General features: G+C 34.6%; 1 protein-coding gene across 1 annotated transcript; it reads left to right on the top strand.

Moving 5' to 3' along the window:
- Positions 1-4,076: 4,076 nt before the first annotated feature.
- Positions 4,077-15,603, top strand: LOC120152775 (eukaryotic translation initiation factor 3 subunit A-like). Its single transcript, XM_039164913.1, has 13 exons — positions 4,077-4,363; positions 5,105-5,252; positions 5,647-5,742; positions 6,140-6,216; positions 6,319-6,398; positions 6,923-6,983; positions 7,598-7,665; positions 7,764-7,845; positions 8,224-8,311; positions 11,444-11,511; positions 11,567-11,836; positions 14,688-14,807; positions 15,417-15,603. Exons 1-13 carry the CDS (start codon positions 4,196-4,198, stop codon positions 15,591-15,593), a joined length of 1,503 nt encoding a protein of 500 aa, XP_039020844.1. The 5' UTR covers positions 4,077-4,195; the 3' UTR covers positions 15,594-15,603.
- The last annotated feature ends 1,350 nt before the right edge of the window (positions 15,604-16,953 follow it).

The raw sequence follows: 16,953 nt of genomic DNA on the forward strand, positions 1-16,953 counted from the left end.
GGATGCATCGATGCATGACTTATGCATCGATGCACTAATTGCATTTGATGTTTCTATTTTAAAAGAGTGCATCGATGCATTATCAATGCATCGATACACCTTCAAATAATTTCTGGGTTTTAAACTTTATGCATCGATGCACTATGAATATGCATCGATGCACTCTGCCCAGAATCCTCTTTATGCCCGAAAATCCACTCTTTTAGCTTAATACTTCATATATCATCCTCTTTTATTTCCTAACTTGCATACTCTTACTTAAGCTAATTATTATCCATTAATATTTCTAAAACTTAGAAATCTAATTCTCCATGTAGAATTTAAGAATCTAACCCAAATTCCAACATGTTCTAATTTGAATTCTAACACCTCATACTTCTTAGTTAGCTTATTGACAAGTCAAAAATCTTATTCAAACTTCAAAAACTCATCCATATCAAAATTTCATCTAAAAACTCATTTTCCAAATCTATCTCTAAAACATTTATCTTGTTATCTTAATGTCATATAAGCTTTCCTTTAGCTTATATAACATCCAAACTTCAATTTCCAAGCTAAACATCAAAGAAACTACCAAGGTTCAAATTCTTACCTTAAACTTGGGTCTTCACGTTTGGAAGAAGAGAAGAGTGAAGATAAGAAAGAAGGAAGAAGAAATGAGAGGATTCTGGAAACATTTGTTTCCTCCACAAGCCCCACGTGGGTTATAATATAACCCCATAACATTTTTTTTAATTATAATTTTTCCTTACAAATGACCATTTTGTCCTTACATTCATTTCATATTTACTAACCATTATTTTTAAACTATATAATTATTCTACTTTAATCACCAAATGTTGAAACTTTGCAAATTAATCACTAACCCGGCATGGAGGATGTTACAGCAACACTCAAATCACACAGATTCGAATGTCACACAAAAATTTTAAAAGTGAAGACCCAAAGATTTTCCTCATAACTCATATTTGCTTCAAAGTATTTATATACAATATAAATCGTAACAACTTATAAAAACGGGGCCCTCAATTTAGAAACTCAAAAAATTAAATAAATAACCCATATGTATATATATACACACACACACAAAATGACTTCTTTCAAACCATGACCTCTACATGCTCATTAAGCATATATCATCATTCTCTGGTACTCTGCTGAGACTCCTTTGATGATCTCGTTATCCCATCGCGATCCACAAAACCTAAAATCTACGAACGAAAACACATTTCGAACGCTGAGTTCATAAGCCCTATGTCACACAATACGTCTACCATACTACATGCATTCATCAAATGATCATGTTGGCGAATGAAAATATATGCATGCAAATACACTTAAACATCTTGAGGTAAGTCTAGTGGTGTGGTCGGAGGAATTTACATGTATCTCAGGACGACACCCCTAGCTTACCTAACATCTCATGAATATGCAGAAAATATCAACAAATATAAAATAGGTCCAGAAATGTGGTCGGAGGAATTTGCATGTATCTCGAACAACATACTAGCTTATTTAAAATACAATAACTTTAGGGTAAGAACCAGAATTTACGTGCATCAGAACTTGTAGCCCTTAGTCTACCGAAGATACTCGACATGTCGGGGGAGATCTGAAATTTACGTGCATTGAAATCTCACATCCCGTACCTAATTCCATAATTTACGTGCATCAAAATTCGTATCGGTACGATCCAAATTTTACGTGCATCGGATGTGTACCAGAACAAAAGATATTAGGATATCAACATAACATAACATAACATAACATAACATAACATGATAAACATCATAATACTAGAGTAACTCAGGTATTCTAGTTGTTTCCCGAGTATCAAACAAAGACTAGTTTTATATCACTTTATTTCATAACGTTATTAGTCGAGTTGATCATTATCAATGATATCCAAATTAAGGGTTTAAGTATTTAAGTAAACCAATTAATAGACAAAAATAAACTCACTTAAACATGCTGAGGTCAAGATAACATTTCTCAATAATTCAGAACCCTAAAGAATGAAATTTCACCATTTTTCATCTAGCAAAATAACGACGGGATTGATCATTTCTTTCGAGGGATCGATCATTTTCCCCGAGGGATCGATCTTATGCACAACAGAAAGTTTGGGATCGATCTTTTTTGTCGAGGGATCGATTTTTTGTCCCAATAGATTGATCCTTTTGAAAAGGGATTGATCATTTACTGGATAGAAAATTTGAGATCAATATCTTTAGTCGAGGGATTGATCATTTTTTTTCTGAGTACGACTTGCTTAAGCTTGGAAAACACCCAAAAATCAACCCAACAATTCCCATAAGACTAGAAAACATGTTTAACATCTTATTTGATGTCTTAGAGGTCAAAATGTATTAATTTTCATGCTTGTAACACACAAATACGAATCTTGCCATGAAAATTACTCTAGCATGCTTCATGAACTAAACAAACCCCCACATCATTTTTATTCCCCATACATGCAAACATATTCATTTAAAGGACATTACAAGTGGTAAGGAAGAGTTATAGTGTGTTACCTCATCTCCTAGCAACTCAAAAATGTCTATTGCTTGCCTAAGGATTAATATTTTCTTGACTAAAGGGGGTGCTTGCTTCACTTTCCATCACTCAAGAGCCACCAACCGGGTCTAACATGAAAATGGAGGATACTAGTTTTTAAACGATAACTATATCACATGAAAATTGAATGGGAACATTGGAGGAAGCTCTTGGAGTTTAAATCCTCCTAAAACCCCATGAATGCTCAAGAACACCATTTGTGGAAATGGTGAGCTTTTCATGAAGCTCAAGAACTCTAGGTTATGAATCTTACCTCTAGATTTCAAATTAAGGAAGGGGGTGAAGAAAGGTGAAACCTTTTTCTTTGTTCTTGCTTGAGTAGAGAGAAAAAGAAGAAAGAAGGTGAAGGAAGAAGAGAAGATAAAATGGAAGAAGCTTTTGGGGAAGAGAAAGAGAAAAATCTTTCCCCAAGTCACGTGAAAATCAACTAAAAATCCTCCTAAATCAGCCATGTTTTTCTTCAATGGTATAATTACATTACTAGTCATTCCATCTTCTTCTTAAGCTTAAAAAAAAAATCCCATTTTAACTTCTACATGGCTAATTTCTCATTCGATTAAACTCAAATTGAAACAAGAGGACCTCGTAATATAATAAATTTATTAAATAAATTATCTATTGAAATGAAACTACTAGGTCAGTATTTGGGGCGTTAAAATAATATTAAACTAATTATCTTTTTATGTTTTTGATTTTACTCACAGAAATTAGTGATTAGTGATGTGATTTATAATGTTCTAAGAGGTCACCAAATAGTGAAATTGTAATGAAATTTTTGTGTAGTGAGTTAATGTTATGCAAAGATATATTTAAATTATGTTGGATTAAGTTCTAAACATCAGTAAAGTATAGGGATGATCCCCCCACAGTGAGATTGAACAAGCTTATGGACCTCAATTATAAAGGTAAAAAGTAAGATTAAAAAAATTAGGGACCTTAATTATAAAGGTAGAAAGTGAAGTTGAAAAAACTAAGGGGTCTCAATTATAAAGTTTAAAAATGAGATTAAAAAAATTAGGGGACTCAATTATTAAGGTAAAAAATGTGACTGGAATAATTAGAGACTTCAATTATAAAGTTAAAAATTGAGATTAAAAAAATTAGAACCTCAATTATAAAGGTAAAAAAATAAGATTTAAAAAATTAGGGGCCCTAGTTACAAATATGAAAAAAATGAGAGCCCTAATTATAAAAATAAGAAAATGGGGCCCTGAGCAATCACTCAGTGCACTCCCCTAATAGTCGGCTATAGGTTTAAAAAAGAAGACTAAACTAATAAAAACTGCAAATGTTGAGCGGCTAAATTTATGATTTTACACAGTTTTTAAACAAAGCAAACAAAAAAAGTCCCAAAGGACTGAAAATAATTTGAAAAGTTGATGACTAATTTTGCGCAAATAAAAGTACAGAGACTAAATCGACACAAATCGATAAATTGAGGAACTATCCGAAAAACTTGGGTAGATTTTCCTGACCTAGGGCACCCGTACCCCTGACCAACAAAGGCAATTCAACGATCCCAAACACTTTACGTTTTCGTTTTCTTTCCTATATTTTCATCTATAGATTTGGGGAAGAGTCAAGAATCTGAAGAGCTTTGATCCCTCAAAACCCATCAATGGCGGGTGTATCTTTGAAGTGCGGGGACTGTGGGGCACTGTTGAAATCGGTGGAGGAAGCCCAGGAACACGCCGAACTCACTTTCCATTCCAACTTCTCCGAGTCCACTGAAGCCGTTCTCAATCTTGTTTGCTCTGCTTGTGGCAAACCATGCCGATCCAAAACAGTATAGCATCCGCTTTTACTTCAATTCCATTAGGGTTTTTCAAAATTTCGATTGGGTTATAGGACTTCTGTGCTGATTTGAGTTGGAATTGCAAGTTTGCTTTGAATTGGGTTTAAATTGATTTTTTTATTAGAATCTAAGTTGAAAATTAAAGCTTTTGTACTGGCTTGATTTGATTTAAGGGCTTTCTTATCCGATACATACATGCGTGGGTTAACGATTATTTATTATGTTATTTTTACGGAATTTATGAAAAATAATATGTTAATTGCACTTTCCTTTCATTTATATCACCTCAGCCAATGCCATTAGACACTGGGTAACATCTCTCTTGATTTAATTTATAAGTTTTTGTGCTGGATTTGTTTTAGTTTGGAAAGTTGGGATTTCTTGGATTCGGGAAAAGTTGAAAGTTTGATATCAGAAAGTGGATGTTTATATAAAGGATTTGGTGAAAATTTGGGGCTTTGGTTGTGGAGAAGCTGACATCATTGTGAAGTATTTGTGTGTTTATTTGGTTTTAAACATGAAAGGTTGTTCTTGCTTCCATGAACATGATTGTGCGGGATTTTTGGTTAAATCAACATTTTATCTTTTAAAGTCAATTTTATGTTTTGAAAACGAAAATCTGAAATGGATTAGAACTCTGATGCCTTTCTTTTTCTTTCCTGGCAAATAAAGTAGTGCACTTGGTTTTACATATGATGATAATTGGAGCTTTACTCTTATTTCATCTTGAAGGAAAGCGATTTGCATACAAAAAGAACAGGGCATACCGAGTTTGTAGATAAGACTTTGGAGACAGCAAAACCAATTAGTTTGGAGGTCCCAAAGGTAGCTATGGACTCAGAGGAGACTGTTGATGCAGGTAGCACCAGCCAATCTGAAGGTACATTTGCAATGGTTATTTTAGTTAAAATTTTAATGAATGATCTCTTGTATAAAATACTTCTTTGAGTAGTGTTCTCTCCATTTCATGTTTGTACTGATTTGTTATTGCAATTTGATATGCCTTTCTCATATCTATGACAGCTAGAGCTTTGTTTGCCAAGCTTTGGTTTGATGACATAATTCCTTTTTCCTCTTTCCCAACCCTCTTCTGGTGGTTTGGAAGTAATTGTTGAAGATGTTATTCTAAATTATTTGGGGGTGATTTTTCTGTATGCCAAGTGTTGCTGGACAATAAGTGCTTTCTTAGCTGTTGTATATGTTATAAATGCGAGTATATTTAAATTTGTATGCATCATTATGAATAATTGTTTTGTTTTCCTTTGTTTTGATAGAGATGGTTGTGCCAGAGGTTGACAAAAAACTGCTTGAAGAACTGGAAGCGATGGGTTTCCCTACCGCACGAGCAACACGTGCTCTCCATTTTTCTGGTATGGTCATTTACATTCCGGAAGTGCTTTAGTTTACACTTTTTCCTTTATTCTCTTTTTCCTGCTAGGTTGTAGATATTATTACTTTGTCTTGGAAGTAAATGCCAGGTGGTGAAATTTGCCATTGCTTCATCTCAATTTTAAAAATTAACGCCATAATACATGTTTCTTTGCATAAAATTAGTTTTTAAAATTGACTCTCTTTTTCTCTCTCTGAGTTTCAAAAGATGAATACGAGCAACTTTACTTTTTGCTTTTTTTCTTTTCGGTGATTCACAGTCTTGATTTTGATGCTAAAAATACAAATATGTTCATAAAATGTTTCAGACAATACTGATAAAGGTGCAAGCTTATGAGATATTTGCTATTGTGTAAACGTCGGGTTTCCCTTCTGCAGGTAATACAAGTCTTGAGGCTGCCGTGAACTGGGTAGTTGAACATGAGGCTGATACAGACATCGATGAGATGCCCATGGTATATTATCTTTGAACCCTAAAACCTGCCTATAGTCATCCTGATATGTGCAAGAGATTCCCTAGTAATTATATGGATTTACAGGTGCATTTGTCTTTTCAGGTATCTGTCAATAAAAATGGTGAGGCGCCTAAACCTTCTCTTACACCGGAAGAGATGAAACTCAAAGCACAAGAGCTAAGGTATAGCTTATAAAGTTGCATTCTTCAGTACTAAAATCGAATGCATAGTGCAGTCATTGGCGATTGAAGCATTTGCCGTTGTCTTTTCCACCTATATTACTATCGGGACTTGGGTGTGAGTGTCCAACAAGGGTGTGTTTATGTGTTTTACTAAGTTTTTCCATGTATTTTGAGGATTCTTAGCGGGAAATATCCTTGTACCCATGTCTAGATGTGCGTCGGATGCAAATACTTAAATAAATATGAAGAGTTGGAGCTATATAGTTTCCACTTTTGGTAAAAACCTTAACCATTCTGCCCTAGCTCCTGATGTCTGTCTTATACGTGGTGAAAGGTTTATTTTTGGGTCTCTCTCTCTCTCTCTCTCTCTCTATCTCTCTTATATTGTGAAAAGTTTGAAAGTTCTAGCCAGTATTCTGGTGGACTGTGACACATTTCAGATATATTTCACGATGTTATGCTGACTTGCATGTTTGTGTGACATTGGTCTCCTGTTTTATATTCATCTTTTTTGTAAATAATAGGGAGCGAGCTCGGAAAAAGAAAGAAGAAGAGGAGAAGAGGATGGAAAGAGAAAGAGAAAAGGTGCTTATCATTTTGATGACCATGCATACATGCATGCCATATATTATTCTATAACTAGTTTCTTAAAGTTGTTTCCTGTAACCATCACACATGATGTTCTGCATTGTGAAAAATTGATTTAGTCCCATTTTATATGACTCATTGTGACGTGGACCAGCGATAATTTCATTGTAAGTGTAAAATGTAATTGAAGGCCATGGAAATACATAAATATTTCTTTTGACCTACTTTCTATTGAAAAATACATTAATGGAATCGGTCAGATATTGTTTCGTTGTGATTGTTGGCTAGGTAGAAATGTTCCACTCTGCTAAAATAGACGGCATTTATTCTTCTGAACTAGAACACAGACAACACCCAAACTATCCATAAGCCTTTCCCACCACGTCAGATTTTTCGGGGTCCAGGGGGGATTAGTTGACGATCATCGTAAAAGTGAGGTCCTTTTTGTAGTTATCCTTCTCTTCTTTGGCCTCCCTTTCACCCTGTTGATCACATTTGTTCATGGAGTATTTGTAGAATTTGTCACAATTTTTTACCTGAAGCTATCTGTAACATGATTTTGCTTCATAGGTCATTTTCCATTTGTGTGACAACATTAACCATTGTTTCAGGAGAGGATTCGAGTGGGCAAGGAGTTGTTGGAAGCAAAACGTATTGAAGAAGAAAATGAGAGAAAACGGTTGGTCTTCTAGCTTATATTATGTATTCTTTTCTCTCTTGTTTCAAGGATTTGACTAGATGATAACAGTCATTTTTCATTTATTTTTGCTTTCACAGTTTGATGGCCCTGCGGAAAGCTGAAAAAGAGGAAGAGAAACGAGCACTGGAAAAGATTCGCCAGAAATTGGAAGAAGACAAGGTTCTAATTTTTTCTTTCCACGTTTCCTTTTTGTCTAACTCTATTATTAATCATTTTATCCACTATGTTACTCTCGAAATGAGCATGTCCAGAATGGATATGGTCCCTTTTTTATAAGTTTTATGTATTTGAAAGGTCTTTTGATGGTCATATCCTCGTATCTATGTTTGGATATGTATTGGAGACAGTTGTTTGACATAGTTACTTCAAGAGAAATCAAGAGTTGAAGTAACATAAATTATCCAATGACGTTAACAACTACATCACATTAAGCAACTACCAGAAAAAATGTCTATGTTGCTATCTTAATTTTGTGGCATTATCATTACTTCCCTCCACCATCGTGGTGCGGTAAACAAAGTTAAATATGTCTCATAGGCAGAGAGAAGGCGGAGACTAGGGCTGCCACCAGAAGAGCCTTCAGCAGCACCAAAACCTTCTGCGTCTGTTTTTTTTTATAGGAATAGTAGGCCTCACTAAAAACCCCCTTCATGATTAACGGAACTTGAAAATAGTTCCTTAATCAGCGGAAGGAGGAAAAGAGTGCCCTAGGAGTTCATTAATCTTAAAACATTACAAAGTAATACAATGTCTAATCTCCCTCCAGAGATAAAAAGCCAAAAAGAACCAGCCCTTAATAGAACATAATACTCAACCAATACCAGACTTAGCTAGAACATCCGCCTCTATATTGGCTGTTCTACTAACCCATCTAATAAGACCTTCATAAACACTAAGCTTTTGAATAATTTCCTTAACAACTTGAACATAAACGACAGGACAAGAACCAACATCCTTGACCCAACCAATTGCCACCTTACTATCACTCTCGATAATCAATCTCTCTTTAAATTTGTGGCGAATAGATTCATAATAAAATAACCCCTTTAGGATAGCTTTCAATTCCATCAAAGTTGGAGGTCCCGGACCAGCAGGGTCTTGAAGGAGCCGAGAATCGAACCAGAACTATCTTTCAGAAACGCCACCTAAACCACTCCTCTTCCAATCACTAGAAGTAGCCGCATCCACATTAAGTTTAATAAAACCTTCTGGAGGAGGGGACCAAGGAACCTTAGATGAAATCCGATTAGTATAAGACGAGCAAGAATCCACTAAGGACGGGTCGGCAATAAGAGCATCCTTGGAAATAGAAATCTGAGTTTCCCTAGCTAGAAACCATGAAGCAAGCCTGCACCTAGCTAGATAGAATATTTCTGCTCGATCAAACTTCCCTCCTTCAAACACTATATAATTCCTAGTTTTCCATATTGTCCATAAGACCACTCCAGGGATAAATGACCACATCAGAGAGTTGGTCTTTAGGTTAGTCCATGCTACTAGGAATTTTTTTGCATCTTCATGAAAAACAGACTGAAAATTCCAATAACCCATGAATTAGTCCATATTGGCCAAACAACCGAACATGAAAAAAATAGATGAGATGAAGACTCTTCTTCTAGATTACAAAAGGACACATAGAATCATTTATGCCCTGAACACCTCTCTTAACCAGAGCTGTCTTCACTGCCAGCTTCTTTAAGATAACTTGCCAAAGAAAAGTCTCCACTCTTGGAGGCAGCATGCCCCTCCAAACAATAGATTTCCAAAAATTAGCTCCTCCAAATCAGAAATACCCGAATAATATAGATTGGCACATGATTTAACATTGAAAACCCCTTCTCCATTCCCCTTCCACAACAGTCCATCAACCGCATCAGTAGAAACAGAAAATTCTGAAATAACAGCCATCAAGTTTAACCATTGTTCAAATTCCCAGTCATTCAACTCCCTTCTCAACTGGACGTTCCAAAACCAGCCCCAGAACTGTAATCCCCAAACTGAAATAATCTTCCAGTTTTGTTCACTGCAATAGAGAATAGTCTAGGGAACATGACCCTCAAAGGATGATCCAATGCCCAATTGTCTTGCCAAAACCGAATATTCCTCCCATTGCCAATTTTGTAGCTATAATTGCTTCTGATACTACAGCCCATCGAATCAGCTTTAAAATGATTATTCACCAAAGATCTCCATATCCAAGAAGATTTAGGAGAAACCTTACTATCAAGCTGCATCAATGAAGAATCCAATTTGTATTTAGTGCAAATCATTTCCCTCCAAACTGCCTTCCTCTCCTAGCAAACCTCCAAGCCCACTTTTCCAATAAAGCCCTATTCATCGTATTTAAATTAGGAACTCCCAAGCCTCCTTCAATTTTTGGTTTACAAACGTTGGACCAGCTTACCCAATGGATTTTCTTTCTCCCACCTCCTCCACCCCATAAAAAATTTGACATAATAGAGTTTAGGGTCTTGTATACTGAAGCTGTACCTTAAATAATGACAAATAGTATATAGGAAGTGAACATAGGATTGATTTAATCAAAACCAGCCTGCCCGCCAGTGACAAAGAAGAGCCTTTCCAGCCTGCTAACCTCTTATTGAAGCTTTGAACCACTGGATCCCACAGAATGTTAGAGTTCCTGTGTGGACCAAGAGGGAGTCCCAAATATTCAGAGGGAAAATAACCCACTGAACATCCAATCGTAGCTGCCCAATCCTTAATTTCCTCTTCCCTTAAATTCACCCCAAACAATTTGCACTTCTTCAAGTTCAACTGAAGTCCAGAAATAATCTCAAACACTCGAAGCACCCTCTTCACATTCAAGATCTGTTTTTTCGACGCACCACAGAATATTATAAGGTCGTCAGCAAATTGTAGATGTGTTAAATTAAAATTCTTCTCCCCATTTGTAATCATCAAACTCGAAAAGAGACCCCCTGAAACAGCTTTAAGTATCAATAAATTCAATAGTTCCCCAACTATATTAAACAACAACGGAGACAACGAACAGCCTTGACGAAGACCCTTAGCCATTGGGATTTCCTCGGTTGGAACCCCATTCACCAAGACTGAAACAGTTGCTGAAGTGATGCACTTCGAAATCCACCCTATCCATCTAGAACCAAATCCCATTTCCTTCATAATTCTGAACAAAATAGGCCAGTCAAGAGTATCATATGCCTTCTTGAAATCAGCTTTAAAACACATCCTTTTAAACCATTCTTCTTCCAAAAGTCAATCCCTTCATTGGCTATAAGGGAACAATCCAAGATTTGTCGACCGGGAATAAAAGCGAATTGACATGGACTGATCAAATCTGAAATGCAGCTCCTAAGTCTCCTTGACAGACATTTAGAGAGGATCTTGTACAAACCACCCACTAAGCTAATAGGTCTAAAATCGTCCAAACCACCAATGTTTGAAATTTTCGGAATAAGAGTGATGAAAGTGTGATTTATTCCATGTTCCCAATCCTTTCCCAAGTAAAACTTCTTAAAGAAGGTCATAATATCTTCCTTAAGTACCTGCCAAAACCTCTTGAAAAAACCCATATTAAAGCCATCGGGACCCGGAGCTTTGTTACTTCCACAAGACTTCACAACATCCCAAACTTCCTCCTCTGAAAATTCCTGCTCTAAGAACTGATTCTGCTCCAAAGAAATTCTGGAAAAATCCAGATTTAATTCATCAATTTCTAGAGTAGATCGGTTATTGTAGATCTTAAAAAAATAATCCTTCACAATGTCCTTAATAGCAATTGGGTCTTCAACTATTTCTCCTCTAAAATTAAGTGCCACCAGTGCATTCCTCTTCTTCCTAACCGTAGCACAGGAATGGAAGTATTTAGTGTTGCGATCCCCGTCTTCAATCCATTTAGATCTCGAATACTGAAACCAAATCTGCTCTTGGATCTTGTGCAGCTTCCACAATTCTGCTCTACAATTATTCAACTCAGTTAATACCTCACTATCGACAGCACCCTGCTTTTGTTGAATATCAGACCCCCTTTCTGAATGGTAACTATTGTTGTAATCCTAGACTTCAGTACAACTCTGTTTCTGTATTGCAGAGTGCATTGCCAGTTAGGCCTGCCACAAAGGCAGAGCAAATGCGCGAATGTTTGCGATCTCTCAAGCAAAATCACAAGGTAAATAAAATTTTTATCTTGATCGCTACTTGTTATCATCTTACGTAGAAAGCATAGACATGAGTATAACACGAAACGCACGTGGAAACACCTTTTTTTTTTAAATTAGGAGATGATGGATATGGCAAAACAACAAAATTAAAAAGAAAATATACTCTTTAAAATTGATTCTTTCTAATTAAACATCAACATGCAAATAGTTTTTTATGTTTTTAAAATAATCGAATTTGAAAACTTGAACCTAAAATTCAATTAGAATCAAATTGCTGTTTGTTAACTCCATATTTGGGAATAATGCAAAAAAGAAAACCGAAACACCATCATGTGTCTGGGTGTGTTCAGCCATATTCAAATGTTTCTACTCGTGCCTTGCATGCATTCTGTCATCCATGTCAAAAACACTGCCCTGATATGATAGAAGTGTCTGTGCTTTAAAGCATCTTATGGTATCCCAAAAATCTTCAATATTATATTTTAGATTGATGATTTTCAAGCACTATGCACCTCCGTCATTCTGGTAGTAGAATAGCATGGTGTCTCCCTTACAAGGCAAAATTCCTAGTAGAAATGCATAGAGGTTTAGTTTTCAACCCCTAGATGGTCATATTCTCTTATCCATTAGGCAAGATATTCTCCAATACTAGTACTTTTCTATATTTTGCTCAAACTCAGGTGTGAGCTTTATATACAATTATGCATCTAATATGGGTATGTTTAACTCTCTTAAGTTTTTTCATGTATTTGGAAGATCTTATATGCATCAGATATGAGTTCTTTAAGAGAGAGAGAGAGAGAGAGAGAGAGAGAGAAATAAAAGAAAAAGGTGGAGCCATATAGCTTTTTTGTTCCACTAAACATAGCCTTTTTTTGCTTTTCTTGGTCTAGGTTTCAATCTTTGTATATCAACTTAAGATCAACTTATGTTGTCATCTTGTAATTACCTATGCTGTTCTTCAATTTTTCTTGAAGTACTTGTATCCGATATTCATGCGCGTCACATATTCAAACATGAGTACGGGTGAGCAAAACACGATTCAACTAAAAAAAATGTTTCTTGAAATTCAAGTTGTTCGAGTTATTTGTAAACTTGAATTTCGAGTTTGGATTTTCAAAGTTTAAATAACCGAGAAATAAAAAATTAAAGGCTTAAATCCAAACTATAGCTCTTTTCACGAATAACTGTTTAAAGTATTTTTTTTGACTCATCCCGGTACCTAAGGTTACAAATATTACCATGTTAGTTTTTAACTCTTTTCACGATTACCATTTTTATTTTTTTCTTTAAAATTGAAAAATTAAAATTATATAAAAATTTGAAATAATTCCAAAACTTTGAAAACATTTATTTCAACCCCTAAATTCACGTCGCTCGTCGCCTTTTGCCGTTGACGAAGCTCTACCTAGCCTCATCTCCACCCGTCGACCAAAATCTTATGAAATAGTGATTGATCGACGACGAATTGATGTTTTATACCCCATAAACCCTATAATGAAAATTTGTGATTCCAACGGCCAATAGGCAGCAACTACAATGGCGTATGACTACGAGGATTGAAGGGATTACGTCGTGGCCGGATAAGACGACGGTGGCAATTTAAGGTAAGAGTTTGGGGGTTTTATGGAGTTTGGGGCTTTTTATAATTTAAGAGAAATTAGTGTTTTTTATAATATAATAATATTTTTAATTTTTTTTAAAATAAATTTCAAAATCACTAGTTTGTAATACGCATCACTTAATGGAAGAAATTAACGTCGTTGACAGCCCGAGCACCTAAAATAGTAACGTCTATAAAGTTAGACATCGAGATGAGTCAAAACATACTTTAAGCACCTATTCATTAAAAGCGGTATAGTTTGGGCACTTATTTTATATTTAAGCCAAAATTAAAACGATGTCGTTTTGGTCTTTAGCCAAATAATTTGACTTTTGTGATTTGATCCCTGATTTTCTTGTCTCTTCAATTCCTCTTTCATTTTAATGTTTCAGTCCATTTTGACCAAATTTGAATCACAAGCTTCTAAACCAATGTAGAATACAAATGTAGGTTTAATTCATGTTTTTGACAATAAATATCATCTTTCTTAAATTCCTCCTCCATTTTCTATTTTGATCAAATTTGAATCACATGTTGCTCTACCACTATAGAATACATCTACAACTCCATTCCTTTTTCAACAAGTTTCATCTGTTTTCAATTTAGTCCTTCATCTTTGCATTTTATTCAACTTGATCCTTCGAGTACAAATTTTTGCAAATTCTTTCTTCCCATCAGTTCATTGATTGTTTTAGACTCCCATCAGCATTTTGTACTCAAAAGACTTTTCTTTAAAAAAAATAACAGTATAAATATATCTTAAATAACATTATAAATCTTATTTACACTTGTGGAAAAATATATATGTATATCATATTTGGTTAGAAAAAGTCGTTTAAATTGGAATCAATTTGTATCATCCAATTTGAATAGAAACTCCTTACCAATGTTTAAAACCCTGAACCTAAGATGGAACGGTTGGACCTCCAATTCTTGATCCAACTAGTTTCATTTTGGTTTGTCTTCAATATAAAACTAAAAGATTAAAGGTTTATATCTCTATAATTACAAATAAACTTGAAAACTAAAAATACCTAGGAACTTGATTTCTTTACTGGTTCAGTATATTTATTACTGGCTTTTCTGTTTACTGTTTGGACTGGTTCTCAACGGGTTCAATGTTCATATAGTTTCTTATCGGTCTGGATTTTTATTCTATGGTCCCATCCAATAAGATGATATCACATATATAGCACATTTGAGCCGCAGATCATTGTTTTGGTCTTACATTTTCTTTTCTTTCTTAATTTGTTAAGGATGATGATGCCAAAGTGAAGAAAGCATTCCAGACTCTTCTCACGTATATCGGAAACGTGGCCAGGAATCCTGACGAGGAGAAGTTCCGAAGAATTAGACTCAATAATCAAACTTTCCAGGTATTAAATTCGACCTTAATATTTCAGCATCGATGTTTAAGAGTATGCATATGATTATTCTTATATATAGTATTGATTTTACGGAAGTTTTTTTTATTAGCCAAAAATGAGCTAGGCTTTAACTCCTATATTCATGGTTTGTGGCTGGCTTAGCCAATTTTGTAATTATAATAAATATATTAAGTCACCCATGCTTAATAAATTTAGAAAAGAAAAAAATGTAAAGTTACTAAAGATAATATAAACAGGCTTGGATTATCAATTTATACATATGGATGGACTGACATAGGATTTGAGTTGAATATTGCTGAATTGGACTTGTACAAGTGTATATCAGTAGTGTATTATGTAGTTAGTGTTGATACTATGCCGAACACGACCCGGGAATACATTCAGACCCTGGTTAACATTTCCCTATATGATTAAAACTTCCCTGAAACTATACGAACATGATAGGAATACACAAATGCCTTAAAAGTTTATGTACTATTACGGATCATCAATGCATCTATATTATACGTTCTTAAACACGGCATGACACAATATAATACACAAACACGACACGGTATCTAGCCACATTTCATGATTCAAGTTTTATTTGTGTAACAGGATAGAGTTGGATCTCTGAAAGGAGGAGTGGAGTTCTTGGAGCTTTGTGGATTCGAGAAAGTCGAAGGAGATGAATTCTTGTTTCTCTCCAGAAACAAGGTTGGCATGCAAGTTCTCAACTCAGCTGGATCCGAGCTCAACTCTGCTATCAATAATCCCTTTTTCGGGATTCTTTAACTTTGAAAATTATATGATCTTGTTTTTATAATATATATATATATATATATATATATATATATAATTATCTTCTTTGGCTTGTTTGTCATTGGTTTTTGTCTTAAGAACATGGGATTTTATCTGTGTATTTAAGTATGTAGAAACCTTGTTTTGTCAACTCATAACTTTCACCGAACCTCTTTCAATTACCTAATGCACATGCTATCCTTAAACCTTATATGCTTTATTTCTTGGGGTAAATATACATTTTTACGAACCTTGAATTTATTGAATTTCATCACTGGAAGATATCTTATAAAATATTAATTCTAATAAACGATAAATTCATGCATAAAACACGTGGACGTAAAGGAAAAATCTTGCTAGGATAATATAATAACACAAAATACTAGTTAAGAAAAGTGCAACACATGTAACGTCCTACTCCGATATGACTTGATTGATGGATCCGATATGAATTGATTGACGGATCAAGACATCACATGTGACCACAGAGGTGGTTAACTCAAAAAAAAACTTAAACAATTAAATCATAAATTTAATAAGCATAATGTTTGAGTTTACAAATACGTGAACCCCTAAACATACATCCCAAATAAGTTTGACAGATATTTCAAAATACAGTTACTACTCGAATACAAAAAGTTCCATAAACAATATATGTACTCAAAAAAATATTTAATACGTACTCAAAAGCTTGTGTCGGTCTGCAATGCGGACAACGCGACAAGCTCCTTGAATGATGTGCTCACTTGCTCAGTGCCGCATTAATAATAAACTACACTACATGCGTCCACTACATGATTCGTGATAACAAACATAAAGGCTACCATATGAGGATGCTAAGCTAAACATACACATAGAGATAGGCATCATGGTGTGACCGGAGGGTTTTTCTACATCTCATAGACACATATATGTAGCCTACCTAGGTGGGATTCGAAATTTCTACATCGGAAATATCCACCCGTGAGAAATTTAGGGTTTGAGTGTAAACTTTAATATTTTTAAATTTATTGTTATTATAACCTTATATAATATTAAAATATTGATAAAAATATGACATGTCATATAAAAAATAATATAACAAACCATGTCATCATTGAGTGATTAAAAAATTTAATCTATAAAGTTTAGTGAGTAAATTGAAAAAATTGAAAGTACAGCGAGTGAAATAGGAGAGATAATAAAATGCAGTGATGAACATTGTAGTTTATTAAAACATTCACTATTTAATAATTCAAATTAATCTGCCTTAAATCGTTTATATTTTAACTAAAAAAATTAACCTAATCAAACCAACTTTAAAAAACCATTAGCATGGCCTTTAAACAAATCTAATCATTTTTCGTATTAAGTT

The sequence above is a fragment of the Hibiscus syriacus genome, unplaced genomic scaffold (assembly GCF_006381635.1).
Source record: "Hibiscus syriacus cultivar Baekdansim isolate YM2019G1 unplaced genomic scaffold, ASM638163v2 tig00111095_pilon, whole genome shotgun sequence".
In the NCBI taxonomy this organism is placed as follows: Eukaryota; Viridiplantae; Streptophyta; class Magnoliopsida; order Malvales; family Malvaceae; genus Hibiscus; species Hibiscus syriacus.

Bases quoted from the DNA above. Each gene is read 5' to 3' on its own strand.
- LOC120152775 (XM_039164913.1), top strand. From the start codon at position 4,196: ATGGCGGGTGTATCTTTGAAGTGCGGGGACTGTGGGGCACTGTTGAAA. The intron at 7,666-7,763 runs GTTGGTCTTCTA...TTGCTTTCACAG, and splicing joins GAAGAAAATGAGAGAAAACG to TTTGATGGCCCTGCGGAAAG. The intron at 8,312-11,443 runs GTAGGCCTCACT...TGTCCTTAATAG, and splicing joins TGTTTTTTTTTATAGGAATA to CAATTGGGTCTTCAACTATT.